The sequence below is a fragment of the Hemicordylus capensis genome, chromosome 4 (assembly GCF_027244095.1).
Source record: "Hemicordylus capensis ecotype Gifberg chromosome 4, rHemCap1.1.pri, whole genome shotgun sequence".
NCBI classification, from domain to species: Eukaryota; Metazoa; Chordata; class Lepidosauria; order Squamata; family Cordylidae; genus Hemicordylus; species Hemicordylus capensis.
This window is the reverse complement of record NC_069660.1, coordinates 3,574,055-3,597,868: the sequence shown is the minus strand read 5'-3', so window position 1 is coordinate 3,597,868 and position 23,814 is coordinate 3,574,055. Positions and strand designations below refer to the sequence as shown.

The 23,814-nt window shown below is 49.6% G+C and overlaps 1 protein-coding gene across 1 annotated transcript; it reads left to right on the top strand.

The window, feature by feature from the left end:
• The first annotated feature begins 398 nt into the window (after positions 1 to 398).
• BPIFB3 (BPI fold containing family B member 3) lies at positions 399 to 18,762 on the top strand. The gene is made up of 15 exons (XM_053243198.1): positions 399 to 474; positions 1,390 to 1,396; positions 1,764 to 1,868; positions 3,515 to 3,655; positions 5,539 to 5,602; positions 5,884 to 5,944; positions 8,876 to 8,967; positions 10,749 to 10,922; positions 13,024 to 13,080; positions 13,180 to 13,347; positions 13,517 to 13,584; positions 14,928 to 14,970; positions 16,798 to 16,861; positions 16,959 to 17,035; positions 18,685 to 18,762. Exons 1-15 carry the CDS (start codon positions 399 to 401, stop codon positions 18,721 to 18,723), a joined length of 1,236 nt encoding a protein of 411 aa, XP_053099173.1. The 3' UTR covers positions 18,724 to 18,762.
• The last annotated feature ends 5,052 nt before the right edge of the window (positions 18,763 to 23,814 follow it).

The window sequence follows — 23,814 nt, the reverse complement described above, 5'->3', positions numbered from 1 at the left end:
CAAGAAGGAGGTCTGCTCGGTGGTGTCCTGGGCGGCCAAGGAGGAGGTCTGCTCGGTGGTGTCTTGGGCGGCCAAGGAGGAGGTCTGCTTGGTGGTGTCCTGGGTGGCCAAGGAGGAAGCCTGCTCGGTGGTGTTCTGGGAGGTGAAGGTGGCCTGCTTGGGTGAGTTGCCCGTGACTGAGAAAACCCCTTGACCTTCCTCTAGAAGCCCAACTTCAGACTGTGTTGTCAGGAACCCTGAAGCTCTCTGGGAGCTTGACAGATGTTCCTCCATAACGAGATCAGGAATGGCAAACAAGCTTCCCTGAAAGAGAGCTTGCCCACCCCTCTCACTGTTCCTTTGCAAGGGAAAACCACCAGGAGATTTTTGGGGGTGCGTTCTAGGGCAATGCTCGGTTCATGCAGGGCCAGGGGGAGGCCCAAGAGGCCCATGAACTGTCTGCACTGCTCTCACCATCACATGCCCCAGAAACAGGTGCTTAACTACCATTAGGCAGGGGGAGGCAGTCGTCTTGGGGCCCCACTGCCTCAAGGGGCCCCCCAGAGGCACATCACATGATTCCCCCACCCGCCCATGTTGCACCCCCTATGAATTATGTTGAGTCTCTTGGAGATTGGCAGGAGCAGAGAGTAAAAAAACTAGATTCAATGTGAACTAGATATTCACCATATTCATAATGGGGATGTGAGTGTGAGTGCACTATATATTGTGAAGTGTGTCTGTGTGTGTGTATCAGTGAGGGACCCATTCTAAAATCTTGTCTCTGGGCCCCCTCCAACCTTGCTACGCCCCTGCCCAGAAACATCTGCAACAGGCAGAGGATCTATAGCCACCACACAGGGGTTCCTTGGCAGATAAGTAGATGTGGGAATCAGGGGCGTAACTATAATAGGACCAGGGGAGACCGTTGTCTGGGGGCCCACTGCCTTGGGCCCCCCCCGAGGCAAGTCACATGACTGACTCCCCCAGCTGCACACCCGCCCGGGCTTCCTTCAGTTGTATTCATCCTCCAAAACTGATGTGAGTGTTAAGACCTGGAGCTACCAGAACAGCATGTCCTTCTCTAGTACCATTAAATGACATTTTACTGTGCTTTTTGTTACCACTATTCAGCCTCATTTAAGATTTGTTTACTTTATGAGCTGAGCTTCAGTGGGGGGGGGGGCATTTTAAAATCTTGTCTCTGGGCCCAGTACAACCTTGCTACGCCCCTGGTGGGAATGGTTTCCTAAGGGAAGAGTTGAGAACCACTAATAATCAACATGAAATGGTGGCATGAGGCAGGTCTCTCCTGGTCTCATCATCACTGCAACCTCCCCTCCCTTCCTCCTGCTGTAACCTCTCTTATACCAAAGTCTTGTCTTTTCCTGCCCTTTCTGCTCCAAATAGTGACAAGGTGAGTTTTGTGTTTGGTACACACACACGCACACCACACACACACACACTCGATTTCAATTGCAATGCTTTTCCGAAGAACAAAGCATTCTGTCCAAAACACAGTCATTTCGATTTGGAAACAAAAATCCGTTTTTTAATTCTTGATTTTGTTTTGGTTACAAAACCTCCAAAATTGCCATTTTCGGGTACAAAATGTTTTGTACCCGAATCAAAATGCACAAGCCTACCCACCCATCAGGTAGGACCTCTATGCCCTTGCCTTAGGAAACAGCTAAAGTTCAAGATATGCAGGGATGGCTGTTTTTTTTCTGGGGTCCGTCATGCTTTTCGTTTCTGCTTCTGACTGCCTCTCCTTCGCCCTCCAGCTTGAAGATTGTGGATATCGTTCTTCCTAAAGTCAAACTGCAGATGCTGAAAGGCTTTGGGCTTGGACTGAACATCTATGCCAAAGTGGCACTCCACGGCAATTCGTGAGTTGACTTCCTGGGGAAGCAGCCTCCTCCAAAGTGCTCCCTGGGCCAAGGAGAGATCTTTTGCACCCTGTGCCCCCCCCCATGAATCAATGTTCTTTTGGTCCTGGAAGACAAAAAGGACGAGTCTCTGCTGCTGTTCTACAGTGTGGAGCCCCCATAGGCAGGTGGCCCTGGGCAGCCACCCCCTGAGCCTCCCCTTCAGACAGCTCTGCCTTTTGTTAATCCTCCAAAACTCTACTTGAAGGGGATGCTTTTTCCAGAAATTGTCACCAATCGTTCTCCTGCTTTCGGACAGTCACTTTTGCAGGGTGGAGGGGGCGATATTTTGCATTCAGTCAAATGGTAAAGGCCACCTCTGCCCACTTTCCAGAACTCCTGCTAACTGGGCAAAAAGACACTGTTCAAAAATGGCGACTCTTGGATATTTGGCCGGGGGAGAGCACCAGCTGTCCCTCTCTGTCCTGGCATCCCTGGCGGCAGCTGGTGTCTCCCTTGGGTTTCCTTTAGACTGTGAGGAAGGACCCAGTCTTGGTTCAAGGGGCCATCTTCTCATTCCTTTTTTCTATGTAAATCATTTCAGGATTTACTTTGTTGGTGAAAAGCAGCCTATCCCTACATTAGTGTTAATGTTAATAGCAAATGCCCACAAGAAGCAGGTTAAAAAAACATAATGCTGGTCAAGTGACTGGTTCTTGGAGCAGGAGAAGCATGGCCAGATGGGGCTTCATGGCTCCAAAGAGTCAGTTCCCCCTGGCACGGAGCAGGATCTCACAGCTGAGATGAACGGAGGGCTCCTTGTGTGGAAGGGGTCCCCAGGCACATCTGTGTCACCTCTGGATTGGGGCACCACTAGGTGTTGATTCTCAGGTATCACGTGGGCAGCGTGTTGCTTCTTGATAGCCATGGGGAGGAAGAGGCCATCCTGCCTTGCAACCACGGTCTTGTTTCTTATGGCGAGTTAAAGGCAGCGGCTGATACCCAGAAGATGCTAGTCAATAGTGCTGTGCAGGAGTTACTCAAGAAGACAACTTAATTTCAGTAGGACTACTGTGGAGTAATTTAGTCTGCCGGTCAGCCAGCATTTGTCGAAAATAAAGATGAACTCAGAGTGAATGTACCATAACAAACCTGTGTGCCATTGTACTACTTCTGTTAGCACCTTGCAGTGTCAGCAGAATGAATCTCACCAGGGCCATTCCCAGACGGTGGTCTTAATTTGCTTTCCCAGGAAAGGGCGGCAGGCGTGCATTTACATATCCTCTAGATCTATGTCAAAATCCCTGCAAGCTATCAGGAAGCACTCCATACACCATTCAGGTTTTTCATTGCATGTTAGAGTATAGCCTGATTATTATCCAGGGGTTTTAAAAAAATCAACTTTTTGCATCTTTTGGGGGGCAAATTCAAAATATCCTATGTGCCCTGTAACTCTCAATAAAGCCTGCTGCCGGGGAAAGCTCCTGGTGAAAACAGAGCAGGGTTAGGAATAGCATCACACCAGAGGGTTTTTGTTGCTGCTGTTGTTGTTATGTGCCAAAGGGAACACCAGGGACTGGTGGCAAAGAGACAGCAAATGGTGGAACAGGCTAGGAAGGAGATGTTTCCACGCAAGACAGCCTCCTCACCTCTTCTTTGTCCTCCAGGGTTTTGGGTGGACTCTTGAACCTGGTAGTGGAAGTGAACATCACAGCCAAGGCCCGACTGGTGCAAAATGAGTTCGGAGCGCCCGTGCTTGTTGTTGAGAACTGCAAGACCAACCTGGGTGGCATTCAGATCCTCTCTGGGTGAGTGTCCATTGATGCTAAGGCAGCCTTGGGGACAAATGCTTGCATCCCCCGTTCCATCAGTTCCATCCCCAGTTCCATCACCTCCAGTCATAATGGCCTTTAGCTATGGAGGCTGGCTAAAGGGATTGGGAATTGTAGTCCAACAGCACAGGAGACCCAAGCCCAAGAACTCAAGCCCCAGGCACTGCCTCCTGCCCCATGGCTCATGACCATCTCAGCTATAGCCCTATCCACACATGACACTCGAGGCACATACAAGCTGTGTACAGTGTGTGTATGTGCAGATCACATGTATAATTGTTCACACATTATATTCAGTGCACACACAGTTGTATGTATCTGCACGCTGCATTTGAGGGGGCCTGTATGCAGATGTCCTGGTAAAATGAACACAGGTACAGTCAATCACAGACACATCTGAACTCACAGGTACAACATAATGATCAGATAAAACAGTCCATATCTTCACAATGGATTTGCTAATGTCACAACTTCTAAATTAAATAGCACATATACATGGTGGATCTTTTTCAATATATAAAAAGTGGAATGAAATAATAAAACTGAGATTTCACCTCCCGCAGCCCCACAATTCACTCCTGCTTTAATAGATTCTGCTTTAATAGATTTCAGTCCAGGCTCCAGAGTGATGAACCAGGTTGAACTCTTCGTAAAAGTTGCACTGTGATTTTGCACAGCAGTGAAGCCCTTCCTAAAATGGGGGCTAAGCTAAGATGACTGGCCAATCATCTGGATGTTTTTGAGCCTGGATTAAATATTTATAAGTCTGTTCTGCACACCAAAGAAGGCCATGGAAGCTGATGCAGATGTTAACCTACTATCAGTGAGAGCAAATACAAGATTCACTCATGATAGCAAAGCAAAATTTCAAATGCTGACCTAACAGTCAGAACTGTGGTTTGAAGTGAACTCTGTACCATCCCGATCTGATTGCAAGTCAAATCTATGAGTGGCTATTTTGAATAGCACATCATTTTTAGTGGCTTTGCGAGAGCGCCCTTGCGAGGGTTTTTTGGGAACACCCTGCTAATGCTGCTTCCATTTGCTACACGTGGTAGCAATTTAATATCCAAATTGCCCCTGAGATGCAGCCTCGCCAGTTCACAGCTTTGCTCATCGTCTCCCAACCAAAGACAACTGTTCATACTTGTTCGCTGAGATCCTTATTCCTAGTGAACAAATGAGACCCCCTGTTCCCACCATGTCTTGGCTCAGCAGCTCAAGACTGATGCGGCATATTTTGCTGCTGTTCTTCAGAGTACCAGAATTTGAATGTGGTGGAGTAATTTCTTTCCTAAAGAGACAGAATGTCTTCAAATCGGAGTGCTGCTGTGCTATACTATCTATAATAAGACTGTATCAAGCTGTGTGGTACTTGCTAACCAGTGATGTCTAGCAAAAAGGTTCATTCTCTTCTGGTCTCAGGGCCAAGGCCGCCTGCTCAGGGCTGGGACTTATGGCAGCAGCTTCAGATGATTCAGAGAATAATGGATAAATAAGCCAAAGACAAAGCAAATACTATCTATCTATCTATCTATCTATCTATCTATCTATCTATCTATCTATCTATCTATCTATCTATCTTCTCCCACGATGCCCACCAAATCACACACGTCCGCTTGGTCAGTTCACACAGCTGTTGGCTCCATGGGTCATATAAAACGTGTGGCGTTTGGGGCAACCTTGCCACGGTTTTGCAGTTATTCCAACCAAAATGCCTAAGACTGTGAGGGATTCCTCAGTTTCTATCGGGCCACAGCAGGGGGGTGTTTCTCTTTAAAATTACTCGAAGTCAGCTGCGGGCGATATTGAACAAAGAGCAGCATGTCCCCCACATGATAAAGGCTTTCCCTCCTTAGCTTCCTCCCACTGAATCTGGACAGAGTCCTCACCAATCTCCTGAACGATGTCATCCCTGGAGTGGTAAGCCTTTTGAGAATTCTGTAGAATCCTAGAGCTGGGTGGAACCTTGGAGGTCTTCTATCCCACCCCCCTGCTTAGGGCAGGAACCTGATCCAGCATCCCTAACAGGTGGCTGGCTGCTTGAAAACCTCCATGGAAGGAGAGCTCGCCATTGGGGGAGGCAGACAGTTCTGCGGCTGAGCGGTGCTTAATTTACTGAACCAGGAAAATGCCACACTGGCAAAGCCAGCATGGAAGCGCTCTTTGGATCTTGTGTCTGATCTTTCCTCCCTGTGTTGCAGCTGTGTCCAGTTGTAGACCTTGTGCTGAATGTGGTGAACATTCTTCTTGGCACCGTCAACAGTAAGTATTGGGGACTCCAACTTACCCGGCCTCCCTTTGGCCCCCAACTATTTCCTGTCTGAGCCCTTACATTGGTGCTGGTCCAAACAAGGGCATCTCCGCAGGTAACCCAATAGTCCCAATTTAAACCCCAAACCTCTTCATGGTGATATCAAAACTATAAAATAATGCATGGAGCCAAATCTTTCAGGACTTGCAGATGGGCGATTTGTTTTGTGCACAAATTGCCCAAAACATGCAGATTCGGGTACAGATCATTCTGTACCCGAAATGTTTCGCACATGCCTATGATAGAGGTCTATAAAATCATGCATGGTGTGGAGAAATTGGATAGAGAGAACTTCTTCTCCCTCTCACATCGCACTAGAACCAGGGGTCATCCCATGAAACTGGTTGCCAGGAAATCTAGGACCAACAAACGGAAGTACTTTTTCACACAATGCATCATCAACTTGTGGAATTCAGTGCCACAAGATGTGGTGACAGCCAACAACCTGGATGGCTTGAAGAGGGGTTTGGATAACTTCATGGAGGAGAGGTCTATCATCGGCTACTAGTTGGAGGGCTATAAGCCACCTCCAGCCTCAAAAGCAGGATGCCTCAGAGTACCAGTTGCAGGGGAGTAACAGCAGGAGAGATGGCATGCCCTCAACTCCTGCCTGTGAGCTTCCAGCAGCATCTGGTGGGCCACTGTGTGAAACAGGATGCTGGACTAGATGGGCCATGGGCCTGATCCAGCAGGGCTATTCTTCTGTTCTTGTGTAAAACATCTTCATGATCTGCACTCATAAAGGTCATTCTCATGACCAAAGTGGGATGGGATGGGATAGGCGTGGGGTGGGGGGAAGGCAGGACCTCCCCACCTTCCCTCAGATGACCGGAACCTCTTCTGGTCTCCACCACTTGTGAGCCCATATGTCTTGCACAGCAGCAGACTCCCAAAGTGGGATCAGGAAGAGGAAGTCCTTCTGTATCCCACAGTGCAACAGTGCTCCTCTCCGTGGCTGTACTTTCCACTTGGCCATTTTTGCCCGCATGGTGCTGAAGGCAATGGTGGGGCTGCTTGGGTCTGGAGCAGCTGGGTCAGAAGGCCTCCTGGTGGCTCACACAATGTGAGCTGCCTGGGCTAACTCACTCCTACCCAAGCAGGCTGCAGCTCATGGCACTGGGCTCCTAGTGAAGCCATGTCCCCTTGCAATTCTCATCACTCACCGTCATTTAGAACGGAAGAGGCCACACGCTCAGGAGGGGACTCCCCCTGCTTTGCTTCCAGGCCCACGGCCATGGGCCTGCTGAGTACATTTACAGGGAACCAGACCAGCACATCATGCGTGACAATAAAGACACACCTCCTGGCCAATCCACCCTACAATGGGGACAGCAGTGCTAATGCTCACCTCCTTTCGGGGGCTGATGCTGGGGACAGGAGCTGCTGGGGGGCAGTGATGGCAAATGGGCAGAGGGAGGAAGAGGTGGGGTGTGAATAGGTTAGTTGGCAAAGCAAACCATTGATCAAAGAGCAAAATAGCAGGAGGACCTGGGAGGTTTTCCTTTCGGGGTGGTACAGCTTAGCTAGTATTTGTAAAACAGATCATTGATTGAAGGGCCAAGACTCCAGATGGAAGGTTCTTTAGCAGTTTCCTAATATCAGCTGCGGTGGTGTAGCAGGGAAGTAGCTTGCCTAGGGAGCAAGAGGCTGTTAGTTTGAATCCCCGCCAGTGTGCTTCTCAGACTGTGCCTAGTAAATATATATTTGTAGTCATCTATATCGGTAAGGTAAAATGTGCTGTCGAGTCGATGTCGACTCCTGGCTACCACAGAGCCATGGGGTTGTCTTTGGTAGAATACAGGAGGCGTTTCCCATTGCCATCTCCCGCGCAGTATGAGACTATGCCTTTCAGCACCTTCCTGTATCGCTGCTGCCCGATAGATGTGTTTTGGGATTCAAACCGGCAACTTATGGCTTGCTAGTCAAGTCATTTCCCGCTGCGCCATTGTTCTAGATCTGTATTGGGCAACGATATAGGCAGGAGCTGGAGGAGAATGCTCACTTTAGTGACAACTGCAGAGGCATCATCTCCTACTGTGTGGGAGGAAGGCAATGGTAAACCACTCCTGTATTCTACCAAGAAAGCCAAATGGCTCTGTGGTCGCCAGGAGTCGACAGCACAATCTTTCCTTTCCTTTAATGGCTCCAATCACTTTCCAAGGGAGTCTTTACTGGAAAACTTGCAAGACTCTCATATCTTACCTCTGGGGACGGGCTGATGGAGCTATCAGTCTCCCTGCTCTCCCCCTCCACATCAAGGTGTGTTTTTGTTCAGTGTAGAAAAAGAGCAGGCAAGTTGCTGTGGGCCATAGACGTGGCCGACAAAGGAAGAGGGGGCATTTTAGAGCCTGGAATGCAGCTGCTAGGCAGAACAAAGGCTGTGCCACTTTGGGTGCAGCTCTCTGGAAATGGGTGGAGTCCCCCCTTGCTGACTGATGGGAGCATTTGGCTGTCTTCTAACTTCAGCCAATGCTCAACTGGTATTTGTGTCAATACCAAGCATGACTAAGACACTGTAAGGCTGCAGTGACTCTCCTTCCAAGAGAAGTCAGACTCCAGGGTGCACACTGCAAAACTGCTTGGGGAGTAGGGCTTTTATACTTGTATCCCGCTCTTCTTCCAAGGAGCCCAGAGCAGTGCACATGGTTATGTTTATCCTCACAACAACCCTGTGAAGTAGGTTAGGCGGAGGGAGAAGTGACTGGCCCAGAGTCACCCAGTGAGTTCCATGATGGAGTGGGGATTCGAATTAGGGTCTCCCCAGTCCTATTCCAACACTCTACCCACTGCACCATGCTGTGATCACAAGATATTGGTAGGAAGTGCCTGCTAAGACCTGTGTGTTTGTGTCTTCCATCCTGCCTCTTTTTATTTTGCCACAGGTGTGTGTCCATTTGGGACACTCGGGAAGCTCCACTATACTCTGGCAGGTCTGCCGTGGTTCAACGACCAACACATCGTATTGAACTTGAATGTAAGCAGCCATTGGCCTTTTGGGCTTGGACACTGGACAGTCTTCTTCCTCGCCAGCAAGTTGATGGGAAACATCAGCCAGCCCCCTTTTCCTCTGCCCAGCTGGTTTTTGGAAATGTGGGATGAGGAAGCTGGCTGGGCATTGGCAAAGTTGCCCCTGACTTCTAGGGGTGTTTGCTCTGCTGGAAAAGCTGGGGTAGGGGGCTATAGCTTCAGCCATCATGCCGAGGTTCAATCATGGCTGTGTAGAGGGGTGGCCAGCCTGACCCAAGTTCTTGCTGGGCTGCCATTGATTGCAGCTCCAACCTTGGTTCTCCAGCTGTGGTTGAACTACAACTCCCATCATCCCCAGCCCCATACTGGATACAATATAAAACTGGCTAAGCCCCAATAAAAACCAAGTTTAAAACTCAGCAGAAGCAGACAGAATTGGGCTGAAACTGGCCAAAGATGTATATCCTGGTACAAACGCTTGATACGAAGATTGGCCCAATAGGGAGGGAGTCAGTTCCCATTTCCAGTGTACTGGAGATGTGAACTTAAGAAGAGCCCTGGGTCTACCCAGGATGGCACTTTCCCCTCTCAATAACAAGCAGAATAAATGGTGCATGATAAGTAAATACATGCCAAGTTGTTTTGATTTGTTTTATTGACATAGGCCCTGCATTTGGCTTTACTCTGTAATCTTTTTTTTGGGGGCTGAACTTTAACTTGAGTCAGTGCAACATGATCCCCACTTCATATATAAGGCAGCAAACAAAGGAACCGAATGGCCTTATAGGCCGGCAAGTTCCATGTGATCAAGTTGGATTCATCTATTTTTTTAGCAATCCACTCAATTGCTGGCTTCATTTCACAGGGCTTTGGTTCATGGTCTTTGAACCAGGACGTTCCATCGGCAGCATTAGCTGCTTTGCTTTTTACCTGCTCAGTGGCTGCTGAAAAGATGCCTCTGTGTATGTGCGGAGAGCTTCCATGTCACGGGTCTCCTTGCTATAGACCATTGAATTCCACTCTTTCTTCAGAGGGCAACAGCAGATTACAGTGATAGTTCCCTATAAGTAAGTGAAGCTCATTAGTCACTAACCATGAATGGAAGATTAACCCTTTAAAAACGATAACAATAATAATGGTCAATAATTTTTGGGCAGGCCAAGCCCCAGAGCCTCCTCACTGAAACATGGTAAACGGAGCTCTCTTTCCGACAGAGGTGTCTTGTTCTTAGCGCTGGGGCTGACTGGTGGGAACCTCCCCGGCTCCTTTCCCGCCACAGTGCTTCCAGCTAACCTCAGCATTCTTTTTGTTGGGGCTTGTGATTATTTAGCAAAGCACCAAGGAAGCCACCGCTCCAGTTACAGAGTGCAGAGTTTAGTGGTTGCAGCTTTTTAAGTGGCACGCATGGAGATCACTGCAGAGTCCAAGTTACTTAACTAATTTGTTGGTGAAGTACATTTAGCATAAGAAAGACCAATCCTATCTATCAGCTACATAATGAATAGGGAGGGAGGGAGGGAGAGATGTTTCCATCTTCTCTCCAGGAGGAAAGGAAGAGGACTGACTCACTACAGGAAGGACCTGAGGAGTCAAGGCAGGGGTCATAGAGCAGAGGCAAGCAGGGACAGGTGAGGAGACCCTCACCCGCTACCTCAGCTCCCAATGCCCCCCATTAGTGGTCATTAGGATAGTAGGTGCAAAAGGTCGATGCACTGGAACTCCGTCTCCAACACTTTTATGGCACCCAGAGCTTAATCCCCACCTCTACTCTCCCAATACTTCTTCCAGCTCGCTCTCATCGATCATGAAGGCAAGACTGTCCCTTTTAACGGAACTCTGCCAGCCCTCCCTCCAGCTAAGGACCAGGCCTCCCAGATGCTCCTCTCTGGGGACATCCTCTCATCTATGCTTCGGATGCTGGTGACAAAAGGAGCATTCAACTTAGACATCACTGAACAAACGGTGAGACCGCCCCAGGAGGTTTGTGAAGGGCCAGCCGCTGAAGGGTTGCAGGGAAGAGCCTTAGCTCAGGGATAAAGCCCTCAGGTGCCAGGGCACAGGAGCCCAAAGCTGCTGTGGAGTCGGGTCTCCTCCTCCTCCAGTGGTCCTTCTGTCTACAGTGCACGGATCCCTTCCCCTGAAAGGGAACAAGCTGTGCAGAGGTGGTGGGGTATTTTGGAGCAGGAAAATGCCAGAGGGAAAGGGGTTAAGAAGCACCTTCCATTCCCCACCTCCTCTGTGCTGCAGGCAGAGGTGCACCTAAAAGCCTTTGGAGGTGGCCTCCCTCCCCTATACATACTCTCACACACACCATGACTAGGGTTGCCATGCCATGCCCCCTCCCCACTCCCCGAAATCTGGGTCTCACTTGGATTTTAAGCACCTCACCTGGATTGCTTAGCCCACCTGGATTCAGTCAGATTTCAGCTTTCTTTCTTTCTTTCTTTTTTTAAAAAGCTAAGCTCTAGCCCTTGTAGAAGCAGAGTTATGGAGCAAAACATGCAGTCATGATTCTGATCAATGGCTGGACTTGGAGAGGTAGCACACAAGGCTCTCACTTTCACAAGTACAATAATCCCCTGAGGACTGTTTCCTTTGTTTTTTATTAGCAGGGGATCTCTATCAGGCAGTTGAGAGCATAGCTTGCTTTTGATGTGAATCACTACCTGCCTACCACTGTGTATTGTAATGTTTTAGAACTTTACATTATGAGATCTGCTCTCAAGTAATTGTGTACAGAATTGCAGACTTAATTAAAAAGCTGTGCAATTTTTTGGTTCTGTTGCTGCTGTATATGTCAAGGGAAATGGTCAGGCAAAGATAGCTTCCCCAACTATTGATGGTAAATATCCAGAGCCAATATAAGTCAATTGGAAAGTGTAGCTGCTAATTTGCATATGCAAATTATTTGCAAGCCAATTTGCATAGTATGCAAATTAGGCACCCGGATTTGGAGAGCCAGAATATGGCAACCCTACCCATGACAAACACAGTATTTTTAACACGTGGGTTCCTGAGGACAGAAACAGCAACTGAACGCACGAGAATCTAAGAATATAAAACAGGTATATCTATGCAAATATGCATTAGCAGAAACATTTCAACATGCAGCTTAATATATTCCCATCCCACATATTTCTTTTCTCACCTCCCCCCTCACCTCTGTCTCTATAGCAGAGGTCACACTTGGCTGCACCCGGGACAAACTACAGAGGATTGGGGGGGGGCAGGGGGTGTGGAAGCCCAGGACATCTGCCCGGAAGTCCAGGGAGAAGAGTGCCTCTGGCTTCAGGCTGCAGCTTTCCGGGGTGCCGCTTTGTTCAATCAAACAAAACCTACTGAGGCTACTGAGCAACTTGTGCTGCTTGCCAGTCAGGAGAGAGAGGCCTGGGTTCAGGTCCGGATGGGGTTCGGGTTAGGGCAAAGAGGAGGGACAAACTCAATGAAACAGAGGTGGTGTGACTGAGGCCTGTCTCTCTGCATCTTTAAGGGCAAATAGAAGGCAAGCAGAGCTCCTAGTCAAGTAGGGACACAGTGCACAGGAGTCCCACGCTTCGGTCTCAATTCATATTGCCCCCACCCACCCACACACACACAGTGGGTGCTGTTTTACAAGGGGGAAATCTCTATTGACAGCAAGGGGAGTGTTTCCCACCTTGAAAATGGCACCCATGGAAGATAGGATCTGGCCTGGGGCCACAGCAGGGGCAAAGCATCAAAACCTCCCCACTCCCTGCCACAGCACGCCTCCCCACCAAGTCTGAATCTGCTGTGTGGGCAGCTCTGACAAACAGCCAGCCTGCAGGCAGCACAGCTCTCCTTAACACGGGTGCAGGATGAGATGAGAGGGAGAGGTGCAAACAGACAGCTGCCGGGAGCAGCCAGAGGCAGAAGCTGACCACCTCATTTGGCACCTCCCTGGCTCATTAGGATGGGCAGCAGCTGCCTGGATGAGAAGGCCATCGGCCACCCAAGCAGGCCAAAGCAGCTGGGCAGGCTCTCCGCGTGGCGCTTGGAGGCCTTTCTTGACTCACTTCTCTCTCTCTCTGCCTTGCTTTCCCAGCTGCCTGGCGGGGCTGTGCCACTGACCACGTCGGCTCTTCAGTCTCTGCTTCCCACGGTACAGTATATCACTCCTGCTGGGCATCTCGCTCTTCCGGAGGCATCCTCTTCTCATCCACCCAGCACATCCTCCTCCCTGTTCTCCTTTTCCCCACAGATTTCCCAGCTGGTGCCAACCCCACTGCCCCTCGTGATCAGGATTCGGGTCCTCGAAGTGCCGCTCTTGTCTCTGCGAGATGGGCAGGCCACCGTGACTCTGACCGCCACGATCCAAGTGCTGGCTCGCACACCCTCCGGTCTCCAGAACCTCCTTGGGTTAGAAGCTGTAAGGAATAAGTTGAGAAATTTGGGGTCGTTGGGTCATTTGGGGCTGTCAAACCAACCACTCCCTTGGGGGGGGGGTGCCAAAGGAAGCGGCTTGGGTTGCTCCTTTCTCTCCTGTTTTGCCCGAGAGCTGTGCTAGAGTTTCACGTTGGACAATGCTGTGATTGCAGAAAATCGTCCTGAGCGGCAGAGTCATCGTTACAGCAACAAAGCTGGGCATCACCTTGTCCTTGCAGAGGTAAGTGGATGCTCAAGAGTGTAGGACTCCTCCTGGCCTCCAGAATAACACAGGCCAGGCCAGGGAATTCTCCGGACTAGACTGACTTACTTGGTGGCATTTGGGGAAAGGGGCTCTTTTGAGAGATGGTGCCGCTCTTGAGTGGCTCCCATTCCTTTCAGTGAGCTTTACACTGGAGAAATCCAGTGTCCTCACTATGACCTGTCCAGTACTTTGCCTTCCAGAGACAGGCAGAAGGTAGACTAGGATGTACTAATATGTCTCTGCATGAGTCGTAGATCAGCAAGGATTCCTGACTCCCACTTTTTCCAACAAAGAGGCTTTCTATTTGTTGAAATGCAGAAAGTGTGCTGGGAAACTGGGTTTGTGTGTGAATGAGTTCAGCATGGGTACTGAAAATATGCAAGGGCTGCAGTCCTCTGCACACTCCCTGGCCGGCTTGTCTCTACTGCCACTCCTCCTCCTCTCTGAGCCTCAGTGATCCTGAGTGGTGAAATGGGGTTTGGTGCTTAGAGCAGTCATGGGGCAAATTTCAAACCCAGCCAGCCATTTTCTGCAACAACACAAAGGTTTTCAGTTCTGTAAAGTCATCCTTTCAGAACATTGCCACTGGCAGATATCCTATAGTTACCATAAATACTTTGGTCTCTGTGGATGCAAAAATATCAGGAGTGACTTTATATCCCAGACATGGAAGGGCTTTTCCCATCTGGGTGCAAAGGTACCCTGCTCTGTTATAAGTGGGCTGATATTACCTGCTTACAGGATTTGTCTGGGTGTATTAGCTCAGGGTGCACTCAAAGGTCATCCAGACCTGCTCCGGTGTCCTTGGCAACATCTGGATGGCTCTGTCTCACATGTTTTTTTGCACGATCCCTTTTTGTTTCCAGGATGTCCTGCCATCTCACCCCTACCTCACCTTTGTCCCTTGGTGGGGGGAACCTAGAATGTTACATGACCCCTCTGCCTTGGCAAATAACTCCGTGCTCCTGTGGCCCCTTTGAGCCAAGGTACAGCACAGAAGGAACATGGAAGAGCAGTGAGGGGTCCATAGAGCAGAGGGCTACATGGATGTATGGGTTACATAAATACCCCTTGATGACAAGACATTTTGTTGGGGAAGGGGGGTGCCTAAAGGTGCTGACCCAGCTTTCTGCTCTTTAACACTGCAAATACAAAGAAAAGAAGGAAAGTCTCTGCTGTGTGGAAACAAAATTTTGTCAAGCAGAAAGAAAAGAGAGGAAATTCTCTGCTATGGCTGGTCAATCATGAGCAGTCGTTCATCTGCAGACCAGACCTGCTACTTGTAAATAATGCCTCCATTTCTGGTTTCCCCCCCACAGTGTCGGGCTCAAAGTAACTTCTCCAGGGATTGGCTTCTCTGATGTAAGTCAAGGTTTCCACCTAAATGCGAAATACTGCTGTGCACCCAGCATGGGTGTAGGATGGGGGAAAGGACTTTGGCAAGATCCTGGCCTAAATGAACTCCTCAACAGCAGGCAACCACATTGGGATGCCACCTCTTGCCAACAGAATAACACTGATCCACTGAGCAGAAAGAACAATCTTCTTTTGTGTGTTGTGCCATCTTGGATTTCTTTGAGTTTGCAAAGAGGAGATTAGTAGATCATTGGCTGGTCCTCATGATGGACAGCAGAACAGGAGGGGCCTCCAGCCAGGCTCCAAGGCCCCCGGTGGGCCCTCCCAAGAACCGGCTGTGTGTCAACAAACTCCCCAGGAGGGGACAGGGATGGTGTGCGCTGCTGCAATCTGGGTAGGATGGTGGTCGCCAACCCGCGTCCTGTACCCAGCGCTGTATTGAAGATGGAGGAGGAGACGCATGCCCTGCCCCAGCCTACCCAGATTGCAGCCAGCAGACGGTCCCCTTCCCCCCCACTCCTGCTTTGATGTTTGCCGACACATGCCAGTTTCTTGGGAGTGCTCACAGGGGCCTGGCTGGACGCTCCTCCTTCCCAGCTGTCAGCCATGAAACAAGCCCCGTCTATTATTTTCATGGGATACTGAATCCCTCTAGCACGAGGCATGGATCATATGGAACAACGTATTTGTTTATCACTCCCTTCAAGCTGAAGGTTGCCTTTACAAATATCAGGAAACAAACGCCACCCCACCATTACTGAATAGATAGCCAGGTTCTAAATCTGGCATCCTGACTAATTTACTTCTGAGTAGTCCTACTGAAATTAAATAGCCCTTTATACAACTACGCCATAGGGAGTATATGGAGTACTACCATTAAGGCTATTCACACAAGCAGTCTAACTCAGGCTAGGCAGCCCAGTCTGGTGAGGCTGCTCGTGTGCAGCGCCAGGATCTGAGAGGATCCCAGTGTTGCCCAGCCACCTACCCCTACTTTAGACCTCGGCCTTTAGCCTGGGTTAAGGGTGTGAGTGTGCCCTTAACCCTGGCACCCAAGTGGTGTGGTGCTTGTGGGATATCCGGAGGCTGAGACGCATTGTCTTGGTCTCTGGAGATCTGTGTTGCTCCAAGCAGCATGGGCCGAGTAGGGGTGCAATCTCTGCGGCATCCCACCAATGAGTAAGGATTGTCTGGGGTGGGCGGGGGGGGAGTTCAGTTTGGCTTACCTCCTCCACCCTTGCCATGGCCCCAGCCAGCCTTCCTGCATTCCCCAGTTAAGATTATTTTAAGCATTCCCCAGACCTCCCTATTGACCAACGACTGCCCTGCCAAACATCCCTTTGCCTGTTTAGCTCATATTTATCAGTGGCTGGGAGACCCTGGAGAGTCCCAGGTGGCCAGTGTAGGCAGTTGCGGGCTCAGTGGAGCCACTGGCCTCTCTGCTTCAAGGTAAGGCTGCTCCACATGCCCATGTGACTTTCAGCAAGAACCACTCATGGCAGTGGGGTGGTGCCTTCACCAGATGTTCCTACCTTGAAAGCATGGGATGCCTGGGTGCTCTGCATCTGGGTTTTCGTCCCTCACCAAAGGAAAAGGGCTCGAACCCCCTGCCCCAGATGGCAACCACTTAGCACCAGAGGCGCACTTGATGGGCTGAGCCGCTAAAGACTGTTCCATCACAATGACTGGCAGGCAGACAGGGAGCCTTTTGGGAAGCAATTGGAGTGAACCCAGTTGGGCCGTTCTCTCTCTCTCTCTCTCTCTCTCTCTCTCTCTCTCTCTCTCTCTCTCTCTCTCTCTCTCTCTCCACCTGGTTATCTTTCATTGTTGCAGATCGCTGGCCTCACAAACTGGATAACAGACATACTTCGCATTGGATACTTGCCATGGATCAACGGTACAGCCACCACACTCCTATCTTTCAAAGCAGATCCTTCGTGCCAGAGTTTGGCCATGGTGCAGGGCTGACACTGTCTCTTTGGGTTTTATTCCAGGTGCCCTGGATGTGGGAATCCCATTCCCTAATCTCTTTAATTTGAACTTTGCTGATGCTGCTGTCACTACTATGCAAGTAAGGGCTCAGACATTTATTTCTTGAAAAGTTTCCTTTAAAGACCATGGTCTTGAGAAGGGCAGATTTGAACAAATCTGCTATAAGCGCCAATATCCACTTGAGAGATGATTGGGGCCTCCTCTTGATTTTCTTCTGGAAATGCTTCACTGGCATTTTTTAAGTCCACGAATGCAATTTACTGATGTGAAAATGGCCAACCCAAGTGACCTGGACAGTCAGTGTATGGTAGGCCTGCACTATATAAGGCCCGGGAGCTGGATCTGGCCCGCATGGGCTCTTTTGCTGGCCCCAGGGGTGGCCCAAAGTATTCTGGTGCCTGAGGGAGGTGCAAAATGCTGCTTTGTCCCATGGACCTGGTGGGGATCAGTCCCCTTTCAAAATTGACCTTTGCAAGCATTGAAAGTGCATGGGAGACAGGGAAGAGGAAAGATTGCTAGGTAACTAATAATTGCTTTCATTAATATTTTAAATAATTAATGTTAATGCAATCATTAATGTGCTGAAAATTTACCTCAACCCCTGCAGACCAAGTCATGGTTAGTTCTGGCCCACCAGGGTATTTGATTTGTACACCCCTGGTGTATGGACATGTCCCAGCCCAGAATGGGTTTTTGTGTCCAGAAGTGAACTCCAACATTTCCCAAATGGTATCTGCTGGGAAAGCAACCTTCTTGCGGGTCTGAGGCTGATGTTTTCCATTTAATTCTGTGGAGGGGCCGGGTGGCCCTCGGGGCCCCTCGGTGTGCCCGGCACAATGTCACCATTCCCTCATCAACTTCAAAGCAAAAGGCAATGGCGAGTCAAAATGTGCCTCTGGTATGTGGGCCTCTCATTGCCCAAGCGTTGTGATCTGACAGTGTGGTCTCTAACAGCCTGATTGCTGCAGGGGAAGGGGGCTGACAGTAATTGCAGCTCCCGTGAAGGGAAGTAGAACCTCATTTGGCTGGGGAAAAATATTTTTGCCCAGGGCCAAGAGGGCATGCCATGTGTGGCCCCGGCAGGAAGACACACTGAGGAGGACCTTGCTGGGGAGGCAGCACGCTTGAGGGCTATGCAGCTGAGTTCACACGGCCTGTGAGGCAGCTGGGGGGTGGTGTCTGAAGGAAGGGGGATAGAGGAGGAAGCAAAGCAAAGCATGCTGGAAGTGTGGGACTGACCCTCAGGCCTGATCTACACATGCACCAGAATGAGGGGGTAGGACCCTGAGGTGGTGGAAGGTGCCATGTTGGGCTGCAAGTGGAAGACGCCATTTCTGAACTCCCTGCAAGCACAATCTAGCACATCAAGGGGAGAAAGAACTAGCCCACTCTCTGCTGCGCCCGTTTTCTACTTGCTGGAGGTCTTCTTTAAATGTAGTAGGGATTAAAATATGAGGTCGCCCACCTGCAGCCTGCCATGGCACAGTTCACTTGGCCCCCTCTGGAGTCTACGAGCTTGTTCTGCTGGATGTGTGGACCAGTTTTCAGAATGGCCCTTGTGAGGTCAGCAAGACTGATGCTCAGTCTGTAATGGGCCTTTTGAGACTGTGAAGTCTGATAGCGTCTGGGGTGTGAAATGGTCAGTAGGAAAAAGTCGGGGGGGGAAGGGAGATTCTGTGTGTGGGGGTGTCAACTGTGCTCTGACCATATCACATTTCTTCCTGCTAGGACGCACTTGTGGTTGGCTGGACTCCTAAAAAGCTCTAGAGACGACACATCCATTATCCACAAGAATCTGTTGTTCCCCGTGACATCTTGGCTCCAGGCCTGCAGAAGAAACCGCATTTTGCCCTCTTCCAGCTGCTCATTAAGTTGCAGTTGGGCTACAGCTCGGTCCAAATCATGTTGCTTAACTAGTGTTGTTCTCCCAAGGAAGCCGCCCTCCACACCTAGAGCTGCACAGCTATTCTGTACTGCCGTACACGCCACCCCTTGCTCACTCAATAAAGATGTCACTGCATTTATTCTGTATTTCCCTTTTACTTCATGCATTTTAAAATGTCATTTTTCTGAGCCAGCTTGTTTTAAAAAGCTGCTCCTTATACATTGAAAAAAAATCCAGAAATAATTGGGGGAAGGGTGGCAGCACAGGACCTCTTTTGGTTCTGAGCTTGATAAAGCCCCAGGCAGTCTAGAAGAGCAGGCCAGTGATTATGAGCAGACTACAGATGTCACTGGTCACTGCACTGAGGTGGTGTTCTCTATCATAAGCAGCTAGCTCATGCAAGGAAAGAGAGGACAGTTTCTCCATCCATGCATAAAAAGAGGGTGCACTGTTTTTCCTTCCGGAGGGGCTCAGCTAGCTACCAAGGAGCTGACCAGTCCCATGGACATCATGTATCTTGATTTCAGCAAAACATTTGAGAAAGTCTCCTACAATATCCTTGTTGACAAGCTGCTCAAATGTGGACTGGATGATGCCACGGTTAGGTGGATTCACAGCTGGTTGAACAACTGTACCCAGTGAGCACTCATTTATGGGTCCACATCATCCGGGAGGGAGGGAGGGAGGGAGGGGAGTCCCACAGGAGAGATCTGTCCTGGGCCCCACGTGGACCAACATTTTCATAAATGACTTAGAAGGGGGAGTAATGAGGAGATCATTATCAGATCTGCAGGTGACACAAAACTGTGGCAGGGGAGGGTTTAGATAGCTAACCCCTTGGAAGACCAAATCAAGATTTAATTCAGTCTTGACAGGCTCAAATAGCAACCCAAACCACCCACAAGATGCAGTGCAACAGAAATGAATGTAAAGTCCTGCATTTGAGTCAGAAAAATCAAATGAATGCGTACAGGACGGGGGAGACCTGGCTTGGCAGCAGAAATGCTTCTAAAAACATCTGCTCCCTCATTCATAGAAGTATCAACTCAACAGACCTGCCCCACCCCGCCCTCCAAATATTTCCCAGTTCAGTGATATGCTCTTCTGTCTTCTCCCTGCACACTGCCAGCCAGTGGTCCATTTTTCAAGCCTTTAATCTTGGATCGGAAGTCAGTGCCCACCAGCCTGCCCAGCCCAGAGTGCTGCTTGGTGAGGTTTTACAGGGCTGAGATTATATAATTTGTCTCTTTTTACCAGGAGAAAGTGAGCTGATGAGTTTGGGGATTTCTGCCCAGGAAGGTCACCTCCCCTCATTGTGTAACACTTGTTCAGCCTGGGCACTAATTGCAGCTTTAAACACAGCAGGATATCAGCTGCTCAGTTTACGAGGACAAAGGCACCATTATGGCCGGGGAGCAATCTTAGCTGGGGGGTGGCAGCGGCATTAATCTTCACATCCCTCTGAGTCAGATCTTTGCAGTGACTGGAATCCTCCTAAACTGTCAAAACGGGGCACCAGCTCAATTGCCATCAGTCGGTTTGGCCTAGATCTTCTTTGGATAATCCTCAGGAAATCTGTTCAGGTTAAAGGACAGAAAGTCCCTGAAATGTAAGACTTCACAAGTACCCAGTGTGGATGTCGCAGTCGAGAAAAAGTTTTCATTGGCTCAGAGGCTGGATTCTCATGTTGGGACCCTCTGAGCTTTAAGGTTTTTCCCGTAATCGTAGGGACAGAGGAAGCTGCCTGATGCGTTGGTCCATCGAGCTCAGAGCTCTGCCTGCCTGGCAACGTCCTTCCTGGCTTTCAGGTGACGTTTCTCCCCAGCCCTACCTAGAGATGCTGCCAGGGGTAGAACCAGGGACCTTCGGCATGCAAAGCCCCTGAGCTATGGCCCCAGCCCCAAGGCTAAGCATTTGTAGAAGGTCTTCTCGATGTTCAAACTGCCACACATGAATTCACTTCTCCTAATCCTTATTCAAGCCACCTAATGGCACAGTGGGGAAATGACTTGACTAGCAAGCCAGAAGTTGCCAGTGTGAATCCCTGCTGGTACTATATTGGGCAGCAGCAATATAGGCAGATGCTGAAAGGCATCATCTCAGACTACGCAGGAGGAAGTAATGGGAAACCCCTCCTGTATTCTACCAAAGACAGTTGTAGTCATAGGAACATAGGAAGCTGCCATATACCGAGTCAGATCACTGGTCCATCTAGCTCAGTATCATCTACCCAGACTGGCAGCGGCTTCTCCAAGGTTGCAGGCCAGAGTCTCCCTCAGCCCTATCTTAGAGATGCTACCGGGGAGGGAACCTGGAACCTTCTGCTCTTCCCAGAGCTGCCCCATTATTCCCTGAGGAGAATATCTTGCAGTGCTCACACACATCAAGTCTCCCATTCATATGCAACCAGGGTGGACCCTGCTTAGCTAAGGGGACAAGTCATGCTTGCTACCACAAAACCAACTCTCCTCTGGGTTGTCAGGGTGCTTTCCAGATTAGCCACTCAAAAGTGGCAAAATGCTTCGGTCGGGCAAATCACTTTCAAAACGTAAAACCTGAAGGGGGAGCAGTCTCGAGAACCCCCCCCAAATCAACTTATTTAAGCTATATTGTAATATATTGATATAGCAGCACTAAATCGCAGCGATAGAATTTGAAACAAGGCACCCGACATATGAACGGCCCCCTGCTGTCAACATAGGGACTGCGGTGTCACGACATAGGGAAGTGTGGAAGCACACTTCAGAGATGCGTCGTGACCCCGTTGCAGGGTCTAGTCTGGAAAGCACCCAGGAGTCGACACCGTCTTGACGGCAGACACTTTCCCTTTCCCTTTAGTCCTTACTCAAAAGAGGTCCTTCCTGGGCCATTGCTCAGCCTCTTAGCTGCTGCACTTCTCCAGCGTTCTACAGAAGGACATGGCGCTCGGTTGAGTCTCCCTATTTTTTTGCACTCCCCACACTCCTAAGCAGCAGGACGTTTCAAAGACAGACTTTTATGGCGTCCATTACCTTGTGAGGAGAGAATTCTGGAGGGGCTTGACCATGGCTTTGTAATATCTGTTTGTTGACAAATTAAGAGCAATTTGAGAGCAGAAGGGAGGTTAGTTCATATCGAAAGCAACGACGGACCCTTGCAGACCCTGCAGGCTCCTCTTCACCAGCCAGCCAGCTGCAAAACCACAGACTTCTGTCTCAGGCACAGACAACATCAAACAGTTTCTTTCAGTCTCCTACTCTAACAGGTGAGGTGTGTGCACCTGTTAGTAGCCAGCCGCTCTCAAGGGCCATTAAGTAGGTACACAATTCTGGCAAGAAGATCATTTGGGACATCCAAAAAGGGGGTTTGCAGAAATATTTAATGTACATTCGGAATCTAAACAGAAGCAGATCCAAAGGCAGCCAGTGAGTGGGAAGTGAGGGCCACTTCACTGCTGACACTACAAGAATGTTCTGCTCTGGCTGCAGCAGCATTTACATACCTGCCAACATTTCAGAATGAGAAAAGGGGACAAGGTCTGTGTTGAAAAAATTTAACCTCCCCTGGGCAGGAATTAATTGAGGAGAGATGGTCTTGTGGTAGCAAGCATGACTTGTCCCCCTAGCTAAGCAGGGTCCACCCTGGTTGCATATGAATGGGAGACTTGATGTGTGAGGACTGGAAGAGATTCCCCTCAGGGGATGGAGCCGCTCTGGGAAGAGCTGAAGGTTCCCAGTTCCCTCCCTGGCATCATCAAGATAGGGCTGAGAGAGAGTCCTGCCTGCATCCTTGGAGAAGCCACTGCCAGTCTGTGAAGACAATATTGAGCTAGATAGACCAATGGTCTGACTCAGTATACAGCAGCTTCCTATGTTCCTATGAGTAAAAAAAAAATTTCTTGTTGCCCCCTCGCCGGGCCCATGCTCTTAAACCGGACCCTGTTCTGGGGTTATATTGATAATATGAATGGAGGAAACAGCCCTGAAAGGCAAAGCCTGTGCTCTGAAACCAGACTCTATTCTGCAGGGAATACAAACCGGATAAAAAGCTCTGAAAAGCAAAGTCTGTGCTCTCAAAGGAAATCAGACTCTTTTCTGTATAAATTGGAGATAGCACTGAAAAGCAAAGTCTGTGGAAGAAGACCCTATAGGGACTAAACTGGAGAAGAAATAGCTCTGAAAAGCCAATGTGCTCTAAAATTAAAACTGACCCTATTCTGCAGGGAATATAGGAGAAATAGCCCTGAAAAACAAGGTCAGCACTCTCTCAAAAGAAATTGGGCCCAGAAAACTGAAGAAATCAAGCAACAGCTCTTGCCTTCTCAGAGTCTTCACGTGCTCAAACACAGCGCACCTTGTGGACAGGGGTTTTATAGGGCCAGATCTGGCCACCCCACCCTTGGGTGGTGGCTGCCCATTGCAGGAGTCTCCTCCTTCTCCTCTCTCCTCCTCCCCTCCAGCTCCAACTGAGGCCAAGATCCTGGCTCTCATAGGTATTGTGGGAGAAGACTTAGGACTCTTGTAAGACTTGGACAGACAGAGCCAGGTGGGGGAAGGAGGAGGACAGAGAGGTGACCTGGAGGGGGCGGGGGGAGGAGAGGGGCAGGGGGAGGGGGGAGATGGAGGTGGCAGCAATGAGGAGGAAATGGGATATCTGTGGGTCTCCCCATGAGGCTGGGAACCAAAACAAAAACCATGGTGGCTGTCCCAGGAGAAATGGGGCAGTTGGCAGGTATGCATTTGCAGCAGTCAGATATAAAATATAAGTGGAAGGTGCACATTCCAAACCTGCAGTTGACTGTGCCAGAGAACCACATGCAACATGAAGGAAATAGCCCTGTCCTGTGCAAAATTTCTCTCCCTTGCTGTTACAAAATGTTCACCTGCTGGGACAGGGGCATCGATGGGTAGAGTGTGCATGCCCTGATGCCAGTCACACCCGCTGCATCGATGTGCTGCTCATGGTGGTGCAAGGGACCTGGGTGGCATCAGAAC

Coding starts and splice junctions, on each gene's coding strand:
- BPIFB3 (XM_053243198.1), top strand. CDS start 399: ATGCAGGGCCAGGGGGAGGCCCAAGAGGCCCATGAACTGTCTGCACTG. Junction 1,869..3,514: donor GTGGCACTCCACGGCAATTC/GTGAGTTGACTT, acceptor TTTGTCCTCCAG/GGTTTTGGGTGGACTCTTGA. Junction 17,036..18,684: donor CTGCTGTCACTACTATGCAA/GTAAGGGCTCAG, acceptor TCTTCCTGCTAG/GACGCACTTGTGGTTGGCTG.